The sequence below is a fragment of the Schistocerca nitens genome, chromosome 5 (assembly GCF_023898315.1).
Source record: "Schistocerca nitens isolate TAMUIC-IGC-003100 chromosome 5, iqSchNite1.1, whole genome shotgun sequence".
NCBI classification, from domain to species: domain Eukaryota; kingdom Metazoa; phylum Arthropoda; class Insecta; order Orthoptera; family Acrididae; genus Schistocerca; species Schistocerca nitens.
The window spans coordinates 464,592,233-464,610,324 of NC_064618.1; the positions used below are offsets into that span (position 1 = coordinate 464,592,233).

At 46.0% G+C, this 18,092-nt stretch overlaps 1 protein-coding gene across 3 annotated transcripts in view; it reads left to right on the forward strand.

The window, feature by feature from the left end:
* LOC126260886 (putative glycerol kinase 5) overlaps positions 1-18,092 on the forward strand; it is a 351,198-nt gene that overhangs the window by 11,972 nt on the left and 321,134 nt on the right. For 2 of the 3 annotated variants that reach the window (XM_049958329.1, XM_049958328.1), the window contains exon 2: positions 10,774-10,867. The exons of the other annotated variant lie outside the window; for it this stretch is intronic. In XM_049958329.1, coding sequence (XP_049814286.1) covers positions 10,774-10,867 — 94 coding nt within the window. The remainder of the gene's footprint in view (positions 1-10,773; positions 10,868-18,092) is intronic. 3 annotated transcript variants of the gene reach the window in all.

Consider the following 18,092-nt stretch of genomic DNA (forward strand, 5'->3'; position numbering starts at 1 on the left):
GAAAAGTCAATCAAACTATTTAATCGTACTATCCTTGTATGCAGGGTGTTTGAAAATTCCCGTTACAAATTTATTGGACTTGTGGAGGGGCTGAGTCCATTATATTTTGACTAGGAAACCATGGCCGTTCGAAAACATGTTTTCTAGGTAGGTAGGCAACAGCGTAGTCATGGAGGGAGGGGTTCAAAATGGTTCAAATGGCTCTGAGCACTATGTGACTTAACTTCTGAGGTCGTCAGTCGCCTAGAACTTAGAACTAATTAAACTTAGCTAACCTAAGGACATCACACACATCCATGCCTAAGGCAGGATTCGAACCTGCGACCGTAGCGGTCGCTCGGCTCCAGACTGTAGCGCCTAGAACCGCACGGCCACTCTGGCCGGCGGAGGGAGGGGGTTACATCGGATCGGCATTTGGCGTCTGTCCTACCTCTCTGTTCTGGTTCGAGTCTCGTTCACGTACCTGTGAGTGTTAGAGCAACGTTATTGAGTACACGTTTGCTGAATACACCGACATGATCCTTTTGAATGGCGAAGCTCATGGGAGTGGATGAGCTGCTCGTCATCTTTATCAAGATTGTTCTCCACGACGTCAGACTCCACCGCATACCCTTTTCGCCAAAATTACGCAACGGCTTCGAGAAAGGGTAACTTCACCACCGTCGGCAGGCGCGACTTGTGCTCCAAGGAGACGCCGCACACCCGAATTGGAAGAAACCGTACTGAATCACGTGGAAGAAAACGCACCAACGAGTACGCGAGCGATTTCTTTGGATATGAATAAGTGGAATTATAAAACTAGTGATGTACTGTGTTGCGGCTAGTTAATTACTTATAAAAGTAGTCGCGTTACCAATCTTTTTTGAAGTGGTTGTAGCACGGAAACGGTGCGTTTCCGAACGTGGATTCCAATTCAAAATATTATCTACTCACTCCCCTCTACAATCCCTAGAAGTTTGTAGTGGGAATTTCCGAACACCCTGTATAAAAAGAAATGTCCTGATTGACTGACCCACCATCCCCCAGAGCAACTTGCTACTATAAAAACATGAAGTTTGGAGAGGGCGTTGATCTTATACTGAAGGCGTGGTTTAAGAAGAGATTTTTCAAAATTCCAACCCTAAGGGAGTCAAATAGTGGATGAAAAGATTTTTTGAAAATATGTTGCTATTAGGGCAATTTTGAAGCTAGGGCTATGAAAATTGGTGTTTAGTTTTTCTGTCAGAAAGAAAGAAATTAGTGCTTCTGCATTTTTTTAATTGAACGCCTATGGGGCGAAATAGTGGGTGAAACTTTTTTTAAATAAATCATTATTAAAGAACTTCTAAAGCGTTTCCCACAGAACATACATTACTCTTCGCTAACGCTTGGTTTAAGAATCATAAAAGAAGGTTGTATACGTGAAAGAGACCTGGAGACACCGGAAGGTTCCAGATTGATTATATAATTGTAAGACAGAAATTTCGGAACCAGACATTATAAGACATTTCCAATAGCAGATGTAGATTCAGACCACAGTATATTCGTTCTGAACTGTAGATTAAAACTGAAGAAATTGCAAAAAGATAGGAAAGTAAGGAGGTGGGACTTAGATTAATTGAAAGAACCAGAGGTTGTTGAGAGTTTCAGAGGGATGATTAAGGAACCCTTGACAAGAACAGGGGAAAGGAATACAGTAGAAGACGAATGGACAGCTTTAAGAGATGAAATAGTGAAGGCAGCATAAGATCAAATAGGTAAAAAGATAAGGCCAAGTAGAGATTCTTGGATAACACAGGAGATATTGAATTTAATTGATGAAAGGAGAAAATATAAAATTGCAGCAAAGGAAGCAGGCGAAAGGGAATACAAACGTCTAAAACCTGAGATTGACAGGAAGTGCAAAATGGCTAAACAAGAGTGACTAGAGGACACATTTAAGGATTTAGAAACATATTTCAGTGGCGAAAAAGTAGATACCGCCCAAAGAAAAATCAAAGAAGCCTTTTGAGAGAAGAGAACCACATGTATGAGTGTCAAGAGCTTAGGTGGAAAAGCAGTCTTAAGCAAAGAAGGAAAAACTGAAATGTGGAAGGAGTATATAGAGGGTCTATACAAGGGAGATGAACTTGGAGGCAGCATTAGAGAAATGGAAGAGGACGTAGATGAGGTAGGAGATACTGTATTAATCTGACAGAGCACTGGAAGACCTAAGTCGAAACAAGGCCCTGGGAGTAGACGACATTCCATAAGAACTACTGATAGTTTTGGGAGAGCCAGTCATGACAGAACTCTACCATCTGGTGCACAAGATGTATGAGACAGGCGAAATACCCCCAGACTTCAAGAACATAAGAGTTACAATACCGAAGAAAGCCGATGCCTACAGATGCGAATATAAGTCATGATTGCAAAATACTACCACGAATTCTTTACAGAAGAATGAAAAACCTGGTTGAAGCCTGGTTGAACATCAGTGTGGGTTTCGGAGAAACGTAGGAATGCACAAGACAATACTAACCCTACGACTTCTCTCAGAGAGATGGGACCCCTCCACGCCCGCACCAACGTGGTGACCAAACCAAAAGTTCTACTGTCACCTCCGTAAAACATGTTAGTTATCTAGTAAGTGGATCACAGGATGCTGGGCTGTGATGTTGTCCGTGCGTCTGGGGGTAGGACTACGCATTAACACGGTCCATCAGGTGATAGACAGTGGACGAAACGCGAGTGAGGGTAGCGATTTGAAGAGCAGAGGGAAAAAAGTGCCATGGCTCGTGCCGTGGGAAAAAAATCCTCTGCGACAGTGGAATGGGTAGTAAGAGCAGTAGTGGCTTACTAGCTGCGATAGCTCATGCAAGGTTGGATTTGTTAGTATAGGTATCATGCATCATTACCGTGACAAGCGATGGCGATGTGTCCCAGTTGCTGCAGCTGCTACATTCCTGGAACAATCAAGATCGTTATACAGTAGTGGGAGATCGGCCATAGATCATCTCACTGTGTGGGGGATGTGTGGAGCTTGTTTGCATGCAGTGTACGGTACGGCTTCCCTGTGTGGTGCCAGTTATTCGACAGTGTATTTCAGCTGGATATCCAGTAATGGCGTCTGATTAACAGGGGGCTCGCCTGTGCCGTTATGTTTGCGTATGCTTGGCCATAGATGTTATGTCCTTACAAGTATGTCTTTTGGTCTTTTATGTTTCCATCTATGGTTGTGGTCGTAGTTCCCCAGATTCAGAATAAACGGGTTCTGCGAATGTCTATAGTTTCTGTATAGTCTTGTGGTGAGTTTGTGGATTACCTCCGTGAGAGTCTCAAGTCGGTATTCCCGGTGAAGGTCCGTGATGCGTGTGTATCGTGGAGCATTGCTTATGATTTTGAGTACTTTGTTTTGTATGAGCTGCAGACGGCGCAGGCGTGTAGGCGCAGCGTATCCCCAGACAGGGGCTGCGTACGTCATCAGGGGTCGGATAAGTGTCATGTACATGGACCTCGACACCCTTCTGTTCAGTGTGCTACGCCTGTTGAGCGTAGGATAGAGCTGTTTGAGCCTCGCACTAGCTCGGTTGGTCATGTGTTGTATGTGGTCCCCCCAGAGTAATTTCCGGTCCAGCCAGACACCGAGGTATTTGAATTTCTCGCGGAAACGTATTGGACGTGCATGTAGAGTTATTGGTCTGCAGTAGCGGTGTTTGCGCAGTTGCTTCGGTCTTCTAGTGAACAGAACGGCTTCGCACTTGTCGACGTTTACTCTAACACGCCATTTCTCCAACCAAGGCTCGGCCACTCTGAGTGCAGTCTGTAGGCGTGATGTAATGTTTGATAGTTTCCAATCTTGCGCAAGGATGGCTGTGTCATCCGCGTAGATTGCCATCATTGTGTTGTGTGTGGTTGGGAGATCGTTTATGTAGAGGTTAAACAGTAGGGGCCCTAGGATGCTTCCCTGGGGTACTCCCGCGTGTATACCGTGTCGTGTTGATTGTTTTCCCTGCACGTCAGTGTTGAAACTCCTGTCTGTGAGGTATGAGTGTATTAGACGCAGCAGCCCGTCGGGGAATCCCGCGGCGCTGAGTTTGCGGATGAGGTCGTTGTGCCATAGACGGTCGAAAGCCTTTTCGATGTCCAGGAACACTGCCCCTGTAGCTTTGTTTATGTTGAAGCCATGTGTTATATGTTCAACGACCCGTAGGAGTTGTTGTGTTGTGGAGTGGTGATTCCTGAAGCCGAATTGCTCCGGTCTCAGGATGTCATTTGTTATGCAGTGCCTAGTGATGCGTTTGAGAATCACCTTCTCAACAATCTTACTGAGCGAGCTCAGAAGGCTGATGGGTCGGTAATTTTGTGGGAGGCTGTGGTCTTTCCCCGGCTTCCTGAACTTCAGGACCTTGGCCGTCTTCCAAAAGGCGGGGAAGTGTTGGTGTTTTAGTATGGCATTCGTTATGTGTGTTAGGTACTCAGTGGCTTTATCCGTGAACTCCTGGAGGACACGGTTTTGAATGCCATCATGACCAGGGGCTTTCCTAGCAGCGGAATGCATTATAGCCCAGGAGACTTCGTCTGTGCTAGCATGTCGAATGTCGTCGCGCGATGGTTGGGCTAGAATGCGTGTAACCTCTTGGTCAGTAGCAAGTGTGAACGCTGGATCTGATGGTACCAGGTTCGGTGTGAATGACGCTGTGAGTGTTCGGGCCATTAGTTCTGCTTTCTCTTCCGCTGAGTATACAGGTCCGTCAGGCCCTTGGAGCGTTGGGGTGTATATTTTCTCCCTGGTGAAGTGTCGGGCTAGTTGCCACACGCCAGGTCGTGCGGTGTCTAGCCTTTCGAGTTTTTGGTTCCACTGTTGTGTTCTATGTGTTTGTATTTTATCGTGTATGATGCCCTGTAGTCTGTTAATGTGCCGTTTGAAGTACGGACGCCTGGTGCGCTGCCATTGTCTCCTGAGGCGATTCCTCATTGAGATTAGGCCCAGGATTTCCTGGGACAGGGCCGCACTGCGTTGTTGTGAGGTGCGATCAGGTATGGTGCCTGCCATTGCGTCCTGGACGGCGTTAGTGAGGGTTTCTACTGCCTCGTCAATTTGTGCCGTTTCATTAATTTCGTGTATAGGTGGGATGTGGCTATCGAGCGTTTGCTTGAACAATGTCCAATTCGCACGCCCGTAGTCCAACATCTTGTGTTGTTCCATGTGCTGCAGTGTTTCCTCAATGTATAGTATTACAGGTTGGCGGTTTGAGGGCAGATCGTTTTCAACGGCAACGTTGAGTGTCGCTGTAATGCCCTTGATGAGGGCCATGTCTATCACGTCTGGCCTGTGTCCCCTCTGATAGGGAATGTGCGTCGGTTCAGTCGGCGCTAGTATAATGTAGTTTCTGCCTAGTGAATGTTCGTACAGTTTTTTGCCGTTGGGATTTCGTATGCGTGAATTCCATTCTGGGTGTTTTGCCTTCAGATCTCCAGCGACTATTACTCGCGGTGAAATGTTGAGTAATGTGCTGATATAGCGTGTTGAAATGCCTACAGGGCTGTTGTATACCGATATCAGTGTGGTGTAGGCTCCGTTGAACTTGACTCTGACGGCCGTAGCCTCGATTTTTTCCAGTTCAGAGAGCTCTATGTTTGTGTGCTCAATGTCTTTGTGTATGATGATTGCAGTTCCACCTGCCACAGCGTCGCCCGGTCGGTCGGTACGATAGACACAGTAGCCAGGAAAGTTTAATTGTTTGTGCGGTTTAAGTTTAGTCTCGCTCAGTAGCGCGACAAGGATTCCCTTGCACTCCATGAACGCGGCAAATTCTGCCCTTTTGTTGTGTATCGAGTCTGCATTCCAGAACAGGATCCGTGATAGTGTGTGCGGGTCTGCGTTATAGGCCGGGTGTGGCATATTATTCATGTAAGAGTGTGAAAGAGTGTTGTGATGGCAGTGTGTATGACAGCCCAGTATTGCCCGGGTTCGGCGCTCATGAGCTGGGTGATGAGTGTAGTGACGGCCGTCAGCACCTTGGTAAGGATTTGAACGGTCGTGTGTCGGGGGAATAGTGTTTCCAGTATTCCCCCAGGTGGTGTGTTGGTGTTGGGTGTGGCAGCCTGAGGTGCTGTTGTGGAGTTAGCGGCCGCTTGTGCGGGTATTGGTGTGTTGTTAGGAGCGGCATTTGTGTTTTGTGACAGAGGTTGTGGCGCCTGTGTTACTTCTGTGGTGAGGGGGATGGTAGTGTGAGTAACAGTCTCGGTGTCTTGTTGACTGTTTTCCTGTGTGTTGCTGTTCTGTTGTTGCTGCGTGGCCTGTTGTGGTGATTTCGTGTTCCCCGCCCTGTGTTTGCGTGTACGTCTATTCCTCCTCTGGGCTACTAAGGAAAGGCAAACCTAAGTTTACAGCATTTGTAGACTTAGAGAAAGTTTTTGACAGTCTTGATTGGGATACTCTCATTGAAATTCTGAAGGTAGCAGGGGTAAAATACTGGGAACAAAAGGCTATTTACGAATTGTACAACAGCCAGACGGCAGTTATAAGAGTCGAGGGACATTAAAGGGAAGCATTGGTTGAAATGGGAGAGAGACAGGGTTGTAGTCTATCCCCGATGTCAATCGATCTTTACATTGGGCAAGAAGTAAAAGAAACCAAAGAAAAAATTTGGTGTGGGAGTTGGGGCCCAAGGAGAAGAAGTTGTAACTTTGAGGTTTGCCGATGGCGTTGTAATTCTGTCAGAGACAGCAAAGGAGATGGAAGAGCAGTCGAACGGATTGGATAGTGTCTTGGAAGGACGATATAACATGAACATCAACAAAAGCAAAACAAAGATAATAGAGTGTAGTCGAATTAAATCAGGCAATGGCGAGGAAATTAGACCAGGAAAGGAGATACTTAAAGCAGTAGATGACTTTTGCCATTTTGGCAGCAAAATAACTGATGACGGCCGAAGTATAGAGAATACAAAATGTAGACTGCCAATGGCAAGGAAGAAGATAAATTCGTTAACATCAACTATAGACTATGTTATGAAGTCTTTTGTGAAGGTATTTTTGAGGAGTGTAGCCATATACGCATGTGAAACATGGACGATAAACAGTTTAGACAAGAAGAGAGTACAAGCTCTTGAAATATGCTGCGGAAAAATACTGAAGATTAGACAGGTAGATCACGTAACTGATGAGTAGGTACTGATCGGAACTGGAGAGAAAAGAAACTTGTGGCACAAACTGACTAAAAGAAGGGATCTGTTGACAGGACACATTCTGAGACATCAAGGGATCACAAATTTAGTATTGGAGGGAAGCAAAGGGCGTAAAAATCGCAGAGGGAGGCCATGAGACGAATAAATTAAGCAGATTCATAGGGATATAGGTTGAAGTACTTGTTAGGAGATGACGAGGCTTGCACAAGATAGAGTAGCATGGAGAACCATAAAACCAGTCTTTGGACTGAAGACCACAACAACAAAAAAGCATTTATAAAGGTACATCTATGAAATTTGGTATCTGACTCCTTGGTTAGGTATAAAGAAAATCCGAGTTTTAGTGTTCCTGGAAATTCAGCCCCTAAGAGGATGAAATACGGGAAAAATGGTTTTGAAAATATTTAATTATGAAAGCTTTAAAAGCTAAATCTAAGAACTTCTGTATTTGGCTTCTCGGTTAGAAATACGAGGTTTGTCCAGTAAGTCAGTTCCGATCGGTCGCGAAATGGAAACCGCTGGGAAAATCCGGTAGCACAGATGTGTTGGGCAGTGTCTCCAGTATGCCTGTTGATCGTGTCGCGTCGCTCTTTTCAGTTTTGAGTGAACAGTAAGCTCGTAAAGACGCATAGGGAATAGCGTCTCCCGCCAAGTATGAGGGCCTGGTTAGAGATTTCGCCTGTGTCATGCAGTCCACATAACACAACTGTCGAGCAGTTCCTTCTTCATGCCAATTCTCGGCCGTACACTGCAAGGGCATTGAAGACGCTCCTGCAGCATTTCCGATGAGAAGTGTTTGATCACCCACAATACAGTTCGTAATTGGCTCTCCCTGAGTCTCATCCCTGCTCACAAGAACCGCTGGCTATGAAGACAAAATTTTTCCACAGACAACGAGCTGCAGACCAGTGCAGATAACTGGCCGAAAGCAGAGGCGGCTGCTTTCTATGACAAGGATATTGGAAAGTTGATAAAACACTACGACAATACTCGAAGTTGGAGCGGCGACTATGAATAGAAGTAGGTGGAAGGTGTACCTAACTGTTGCAAATAAAAAGTTTCTGGTTTTCACTGTGGTTTCCATTTCGCGACCAATCGGAACTTACTTTCTAGACAACCCTCGTAAATAATATTTATTTGTTTGTAGAAATTCCACCCCTAAGGGTGTAAAATACACTCCTGGAAATGGAAAAAAGAACACATTGACACCGGTGTGTCAGACCCACCATACTTGCTCCGGACACTGCGAGAGGGCTGTACAAGCAATGATCACACGCACGGCACAGCGGACACACCAGGAACCGCGGTGTTGGCCGTCGAATGGCGCTAGCTGCGCAGCATTTGTGCACCGCCACCGTCAGTGTCAGCCAGTTTGCCGTGGCATACGGAGCTCCATCGCAGTCTTTAACACTGGTAGCATGCCGCGACAGCGTGGACGTGAACCGTATGTGCAGTTGACGGACTTTGAGCGAGGGCGTATAGTGGGCATGCGGGAGGCCGGGTGGACGTACCGCCGAATTGCTCAACACGTGGGGCGTGAGGTCTCCACAGTACATCGATGTTGTCGCCAGTGGTCGGCGGAAGGTGCACGTGCCCGTCGACCTGGGACCGGACCGCAGCGACGCACGGATGCACGCCAAGACCGTAGGATCCTACGCAGTGCCGTAGAGGACCGCACCGCCACTTCCCAGCAAATTAGGGACACTGTTGCTCCTGGGGTATCGGCAGGACCATTCGCAACCGTCTCCATGAAGCTGGGCTACGGTCCCGCACACCGTTAGGCCGTCTTCCGCTCACGCCCCAACATCGTGCAGCCCGCCTCCAGTGGTGTCGCGACAGGCGTGAATGGAGGGACGAATGGAGACGTGTCGTCTTCAGCGATGAGAGTCGCTTCTGCCTTGGTGCCAATGATGGTCGTATGCGTGTTTGGCGCCGTGCAGGTGAGCGCCACAATCAGGACTGCATACGACCGAGGCACACAGGGCCAACACCCGGCATCATGGTGTGGGGAGCGATCTCCTACACTGGCCGTACACCACTGGTGATCGTCGAGGGGACACTGAATAGTGCACGGTACATCCAAACCGTCATCGAACTCATCGTTCTACCATTCCTAGACCGGCAAGGGAACTTGCTGTTCCAACAGGACAATGCACGTCCGCATGTATCCCGTGCCACCCAACGTGCTCTAGAAGGTATAAGTCAACTACCCTGGCCAGCAAGATCTCCGGATCTGTCCCCCATTGAGCATGTTTGGGACTGGATGAAGCGTCGTCTCACGCGGTCTGCACGTCCAGCACGAACGCTGGTCCAACTGAGGCGCCAGGTGGAAATGGCATGGCAAGCCGTTCCACAGGACTACATCCAGCATCTCTACGATCGTCTCCATGGGAGAATAGCAGCCTGCATTGCTGCGAAAGGTGGATATACACTGTACTAGTGCCGACATTGTGCATGCTCTGTTGCCTGTGTCTATGTGCCTGTGGTTCTGTCAGTGTGATCATGTGATGTATCTGACCCCAGGAATGTGTCAATAAAGTTTCCCCTTCCTGGGACAATGAATTCACGGTGTTCTTATTTCAATTTCCAGGAGTGTAGGAGATGGAAGTTTTTCTAGAAATATCTCATTGTGAAAGCCTTTTTGAAACTAAGAAAATTTGTATTTGGCTTCCCAGTTAACAATGAAAAAATACGTGTTTCCATGTTTTTTAGACAATCAACTTATAAAGGGATGAAATAAGGGGTGAAAATTTGTATGAAAATGTCATTACATTAAAACATATTTGAAGCTAAATCCATGAAACCTGGTATTTGACTTCTAAATAAATGTACTTTAGGGGATGAAACTTTTTATGGAAGTATCATCACAAGAACTCAAAGGTAGCATTACTGGTAATAAGGACCTCAGACTCCAGCTATCAGAATCGCTTATTGGCTGAAAGTACATTCGGAAAAGACCATGATTCTATGTCCTTCATTAGGATGAAAAGTTTAGTTAATGGTCCAATTTTTGAACAATATAACATTCGATTAAAGGAAAAAAAACTTTGCAGACCGTACAGTCTACACGAGCGAAGCAGAGGGCTACAAGTTAGTATGTGTGTATATATCTCGTGAAAAGACCATGTTGGTAATGTTAGTGATACTGAAGTTTGCACTGAGACTTAACCAAAAACCAGCTTTATGCCCGCGCACCATTTGCGGCTGATTGGGAAAGGGGAAGTGTATGGTACACGAAGTACCGTCCACCGCTCACCTTGTAGTGGTTTGCGGATTATAAATGTAGATGTATTAATAGAAGTCGGACCTGGGCCTCGTGTTTGGTGGACAATGTTCGTAACAACTACGCTGAAAACTCACCATTCGTCTCAAAGCTTCAAACTGTCAGTGCCTCTTCTACTTTCTAAAGCACAGACAATTATTCATAGCGCTGAATGTGTCGTGAGTTGCCTCGATAGAGAGAAAGTAAAATTGATTCTAGAGTCTTAGGAAGTGGTACCAGAAACACTTAAAGCTTTTGTTTGGAGTAAAACTACAGAGATAAGCAGATGGTCCTGACGTTTGTGATATGGTATCGGTTTAGCCGCTACCAATTCTGGACTTTTTTTTTTTCTGTGGTCAGGTGGAGCTACTGTATCCAGAGCCAGGCTACGTGGAAATCGACCCCGAAACGCTGTGGGATGCAGTTCTTGGCGTCCTCAAGGGTGCTCTAACAGGTCAGGCTATAAAATACCCTGCTATCTTCAGAACTAGTATAATTGATTTTTCGCTGATGCTTCACTGGATGCTGCCGTCAACCAGAGAAATATTTACCTATGCGCCAACTTTTCCTTTTTTTTATGACGCTTGTCTTTGACGTCACTGTCTTCCTTCTTCCAGAACTAATTGCATAGTTTCCTATAATTCAATTGCTTCTACAGCTGTAACTAGATATGTAATTTTTTTTAAATAATGGACATGTGGTATACACAATTTTATTCTCAAGTCCATCAGATGACGACATAAATTGTCCGTAACAAAGATTTTAGCAGCTTTGTGGTGCTGTGCATGAAAATGCCTTTTATAAAACTGAGGAGCACAACATAAAGAGGATGAGAAAAAAAAAGAGACAACATAGCAAAGTTCTCTGAACAGATTAGGACAATGAGAAGTGAATGATTACCTATCAAAACTGCAAGGGAGGAGAGATCAGCCGGCCGTAGTGGCCGTGCGGTTCTAGGCGCTGCAGTCTGGAACCGCGTGACCGCTACGGTCGCAGGTTCGAATCCTGCCTCGGGCACGGATGTGTGTGATGTCCTTAGGTTAGTTAGGTTTAAGTAGTTCTCAGTTCTAGGGGACTGATGACCTCAGATGTTAAGTCCCATAGTGCTCAGAGCCATTTGAACCGTTTGAAGAAGAGATTAAGGGGGACCAAAATAAATACGGCGAGAAAAGTATTTTCACCATTGACGCTGTGTTACACGAAACGTGACTCATCCGACCAGGCGACACGTTTCCATTCATGCACGATCCAATCCCTATGACGCCTTGCCCACTCCGATCTTAATTGGCGATGTCATTGGGTCAACACTGAAACACGTTGGGTTTATTTACCGCGGAGCACAATATTTAGCAATTTGCAGTAAACCGTGTGCTCCGGAACACTGCACCAGCACTGTACTGTGTCGTAAGATCTGCCACAGATCACCGCCTATTCTACTTTACAGAGCGGGCAATCCTCCGTCCTTTACGTTCCGTGATGAGGCATGGACATGCAACACTTGTCGCGTACTCCTACTTCCAACGTCGTTCAGTTTCTTTCCATAGATACTCACGACGGCAGTACGCGAACAGCTGACCAACCTCGCCGTTTCAAAGGTGCTTTGTTCCCAGGCCCCGCGCTATAATAATCTGCCCTTCGTCAAAGTCGTTTGTGCCAGTGGATTCTCTGTCGCGTCTCGTATCGTCGCTAGAATGATTCCCCATTTGTCTCTGCTCCATTTATATACTTTCCTCATTGCATCAGGTGCCCGCAGCGCCACCTGGTGGCATTCGATCTCTCGGTAGGCAGTAATCAGTGGTGAAGATTGTCGTGTGAGAATATTATCAAAAAGGGCCTGCACCTTTATCGTTTCAAATTTTATGCTGTGCATGAGGTACACTGAGGTCATGGGATAGCGATTTGCATATAGTTATCATCTGTGCTCAGGTGATTAATGTGAAAAGGTTTCCAACGTGTTCATAGCGGCACGACGGGAATTAACACACTTAGAACGCGGAATGGTAGTTGCAACAAGATGCATAGGACAGTCCATTTCGCAAATCGTTAGGGAATTGAAGTTCCGACGTCGACGGTGGCAACAGTGTGCTGAGAATACCAAGTTTCAGGCGTTACTTCTCACCACGGACAACGCAGTGGCCGACGGACTTCACTTAACGACCGAGAACATCGGCGTTTATGAAGAGTTGTCAGTGCTAACAGACAAGCAACATTGCGCGAAATAACCGTAGAAATCGATGTGGGACGTACGACGAAATTATCCGTAAGCAGAGTGCGACGAAATTTGGCGTTAATGAGATGTGGCAGCAGACGATGGACACGAGTGCCTTTGCTAACAGCATGACATCGCCTGCAGGACTCGTGACTGTAGCGGTTGGACTTTCGACGAGTGGAAAATCTTGGCCTGATCAGATGATTTACGATTTCAGATGATAAGAGCTGATGATGGGGTTAGATTGTACCGCAGACCCCCACGAAGCCATGGACCCAAGTTGTCAACATGGTACTGTACAAGTTGGTGGTGGAACCATGATGGTGTGGGCTGTTTTCATGGAATGGACTGGGTCCTCTGGATGGTCGGCTACTTAGAGACCGTTTTCAGCCATTCATGTACGTCACGTTCTCAAACAGTGTTGGAATCTGTATGGGTGACAATGTGTCATGTCACTGGGCCACAAATTTTCGTGACTGTTTTGAAGAACATTCTGGACCATTCAAGCAAATTATTTGGCCACCCAGATCACCCGACATGAATCCCGTCGAACATTTATGGGGCACGATCGAGAGGCCAGTTCGTGTTCAAAATCTTGCACCAGCAACACTTTTGCAATTATGGACAGCTATAGAGGCAGCATTGATATTTCTGCAGGGGACTCTCAACGATTTGTTGACTCTGTAGATTCTGTGCCACGTTGAGTTGCTGCACTACGCCAGACAAAAGGACGTCCGACACAATATTAGGAGATATCCCATGACTTTTGTCACCTCAGTGTCAAGCTTCCATCCCAACCCTTGTGTGGTCACTTCCGCGATGGTTTCTGAACACAGTGGAATAGGAACATCTGGATATCTTCTTCTTCTTCCACATCAAGGAATGGATGTTGGGCCATTTTGAAAGGAAAGAATTTAACAAAACTGCTGTTTCGTCTCTTCATTGATCGTCCCATATCCCGTTTTCTAGTTTGGTTGAAATGTAATGTTTGCCATGGCAGGCGCTCAGGTGGCACTCTTTTGACGTGGTTCTACTAATTTTTTATTACTTTCAGTCGTCTAGACCTCCTGTTCTGGGTGTCTTCAGAAACGGTGGCTCAGTGGTAATACATTATCTGATCAAAAGAATCCATAAACCCTTATTTATTATGGAATTCACCACTAGATGGCACAAGAGGCAGATCCGTTAGTACAAAAGGAAACGGGGAGTGTGGTTTTGTCAGTGGCGAAGCGGTAACAAAAGAATGGGTTGGTCAGGAGAGCTCAGTGACCTTGAATGCGATCGAGTCCTTGGATGTCACTTGTGCAACAGATCCATCCGGGACAGTTCAACCCCTCTCAAGCTGCTCAAGCCGACTGCTGGTGATTCGATAGTGAAGTGGAAACGCGAAGGAACAACCATAGGCCAACCGAGATCAGGCAGACCGCCTTTACTGACGGACAGTTTTCGTCATGTTTTGTGGAGGGAGCTGCAAAAATCGCATGAAATCAGCGAAAGTAATCACTCGTGAGCTACAGAGTACAGACAAAAGTCCATCTGACACAAAACCTGTGAGTAGTGAGTTAAAAATAATGGGGTACGATGTTCGAGGAGCTCATCATAAACCACACCTTCTTGTAGCCAGTGCTAAGCGACGCTCTAGGTGGTGTTAAGAGCGACTCCATTGCATAGTGGATGACTGGGAAAGAGTGATGAATCACGTTATAGCCTGGAGAATGCGATGGAAGGGGCTTGGGTTTGGCGAATGCACTGAGATACACTGAAGAGCCAGAGAAACTGGTACACCTGCCTAATATCGCGTAGGACTCCCGCGAGCACACAGAAGTGCTGCAGCAGGACATGGGATGGACTCAACTAATGTGTGACGCTGGAAGGAACTGACACCATGAATACTGCAGGGCTGTCCATAAATCCGTAAGAGTATGACGGGGGGATGGAGATCTCTTCAGACAGCACGTTGCAAGGCATCCCAGGTATGCTCAATGTTCATGCCCGAGGCATTTGGTGGCCAGAGGAAGTGTTTAAACTCAGAAGTGTGTTCCTGGAGCCACTCTGTAGCAATTTTGGACGTGTGTGTTTGTCGCATTGTCCTGCTGAAATTGTCCAAGTCCATCGAAATGCACAATGGAAATGAATGGATGCAGATGATTAGACAGGATGCTTACGCACATGTCACCTGTCAGAGTCGTATCTAGACGTATCAGGGGTCCCATATCACTCAAACTGCATACTCCCCATACTATTACAGAGCCTCAACTAGCTTGAAAAATCTCCTGCTAAATCGATTCATAAGGTTGTCTCCATACTCGTACACGTCCATCCGCTCGATACAATTTGAAACTAGACGCGCCCGACTAGGCAAACTGTCTTCAGTCATGAACAGTCCGATGTCGACGTTGACGAGCCCGGGGGAAGTGTAAAGCTTTGCGTCGTGCAGTCATCAAGTGTACACGAGTGGGCCTTCGGTTGCGAAAGCCCATATCGATGATGTTTCGTCGAATGGTTCGCACGCTGACACTTGTTGATGGCCCAGCATTGAAATCTACAGCAGTTTGCGGAGTGGTTGCACTTCTGTCTCGTTGAACGATTCTCTTTAGTCGTCGCTGGTCCCGTTCTTGCAGGATCTTTTTCCGGCCGCAGCGATGTCAGAGATTTGATGTTTTACCGGGTTCCTAATATTCACGGTACACTCGTGAAATGGTCCTACGGGAAAATCCCCACTTCATCGCTACCTCAGAGATGCTGTGTCCCATCGCTCGTGCGCCGACTATAACGCCACATTCAAAGTCACTTAAATGTAGTTAACCTGCCATTGTAACAGCAGTAACCGATCTAAGAACTGCACCAGACACTTGTAGTCTTATGTAGGCGTTGCCGACCGCAGTGCCGTATTTTGCCTGTTTACATATCTCTGTATTTGAATACGCATGCCTATACCAGTTTCTTTGGTGCTTCAGTGTATTTACCTGCCATCACGTGTAGTACCAACAGTAAGGTTCCGTGGAAGTGGTGTTACGGTATACGAATGTCTTTCGCGGTTAGGATGTGGTTTCCTTATTGCGCTTAGAAAAACGATAAATGCGAAGGATATGAAACATTGTACAGAATTGTGTAATGCTTACGATAGAGGAAGAGCTCTGAGACGATGATTGTAACAGCAAAGCAATGCATCCTGTCTCAAAGGAGCATTTGTGCGTCAGTGGTTTGTGGACAGTAAGATTCCTGCAACGGTCGGGCTGACTAGAGTCCCGACCTGAACTCAATGGAACGCCTTTGTGATGAATTATAACATTCAGACACCTCACTGAAATTGTCCCCAGCAGACTTCAAGCCGTCACAAAGGCGAAATGTGGATTAGTGTCCACTAACAGACCTCATACGCTCAAATCCCCATTCAGCCATTCACATTCACGTTTTCCGTAATTTCCCTAAATCGCTTAAGGTGAATTTCGGGATAGTTCCTTTGAAATGGCACTACAGATTTCATTCCCCATCTGTGTTCTATCCGGATTTGTGCCCCTTCTCTAATGACTTGGCTGTCGGCGGGAAATAAAACACCAATTTCTTTTTTTCCGAAGAGAGCTGGTTTATTATATCGTGTTATGTGAACTCAAACAACACATGACGTCATGCGTCAGTACCTTGAACAGTCTTTGCACAAGATTGCAATTTGGTGCCCAGTTTCCGGGCCAGTTTAGTTTTGACCACCCTGCGTATCAGAAACAGGCAAATAGCTAATGACTGACTTGCAGAAGCTATTTATCAGATGTCTCATGATAGACGTCAGAGCGCTATCCTTGGTAGTTATGAAAATATTTTCAGTTAGGTATTTGTAATGGAATTAGCCCAAATTAAAATTGCCCATCGTGTCTACCATCCGACGTCAAGTGTCAATATCGTTATGGATCTTATTCCTTACAAAATATTGTGTAAAGTATAAAACAGACGAAAAGAAAATCTCAGCACCAAGGAGGAGTTGTGCGAGATAAACGAAAGTGGTATGCGTGTTTTTACATCTGAAATGTAACATCTATTCAAATTTCGCGTGAATCGCGTAAGTACAGGATGCAGGTTTGCTTTAAATACGCGCTGCAACCGTCTTAGGCATTTTATTGTATCGATCTGGAGACCTAGAAACGACGGAGGGGCTTCGTCAGCGGCGTAGCCCTCAGTGGTTCACAACCCCACAACGGGCTGCCGCAGTCCACTCACCCCACCGCTGCCCTACACCGAACCCAGGGTCATTGTGCGTTTCGGCCCCCTCACATCAACCGTTGGCACAGAGAACGAGCTACATACCAGCTTAGAGAAATGGCAGGAAGCACAGGCGGTTTCCTTCTATGATGAGGGTGTTGGTTAGATGACACACCACTATGACAAATGTCTGAATCAGGGTGGCGACTGTGTTGGGAAGTAGTTGGAAGATGTAGCTAACAGTTGCAAATAAAAACATTCTGGTTTTCACTATGATTTCCATTTCGCGACCGATCGGAGCTTACGTTCTGGGCAACCTTCTTACCTTCAGAAAAGACTTCCTGTATTCGATGCCACCAAATCTATCTTTTTCAGAAACTTTCCTTGCTATTGCCAGTCCCTATACAGTATCCTCTCTACCTCAACCATCGCGATATTTAGCTGCTCAATCAGCAACACCTATTTACTACTTTAGTGCCTCATTTCCTAATCTGTTTCCATCAGCATCGCATAACTTAATTCGACTACGTTCCATTACCCTTGTTGTACTTTTGTTAACATTCATCTTGTAATCTTATTTCAAGGCACAATCTATTTGTTAGGACTGCGTTTCCAAGTCTTTTACCGTCTCTGACAGAATTATAATGTCCTTGGAAAACCTCAAAGTTTTTTTATTTCCTCTCCCAGAATTTTGATTCCCTTTCCAAATCTTTCCTTGGTTTCCTTTACAGTTTGTTCAGTGTACATATTGAATGACTCCCTTCTCAACTACTGCTTCCCATTCATGCCCTCCATCTTTTAAAACTGCAGCATGGTTTCTGTCAAGTTTTAGGTAACTTTTCGCTCCATATACGAGGTGATTCGGTTGCCCCTACCGCTGTCGTTTTATACAATCAGCAATATTATAGCTGGCCTTCAAAACGACGCCTGAGATTTTCACATTCGCTCGCTTGCTACGCTCAAAGTATTGGTCCTACAGAAAGAACGAGCAGGGCCGTTTTGTAGAAAATTTAATGTAGTTAATTTCTGTATTGGGATACGTTTTCGCTGAAGGCCACGGTTTGCCAGTTATTCAAGAAAAACGTACAACAGTGGCTCTGAAATGCACCTCCACTCTATAGTCATCTCTTACAGTCAGGATTTCTAGCATGTTCTTTGTAGCACTCCCCTACCACTGTACAAAAATTTCAGACTACAGGAACAGTTCCGTATAATCGACTTCTTTGGTGTCTATTGATTGGGCTATTGCGCTATTTCTTTATCATTATTAACTTAA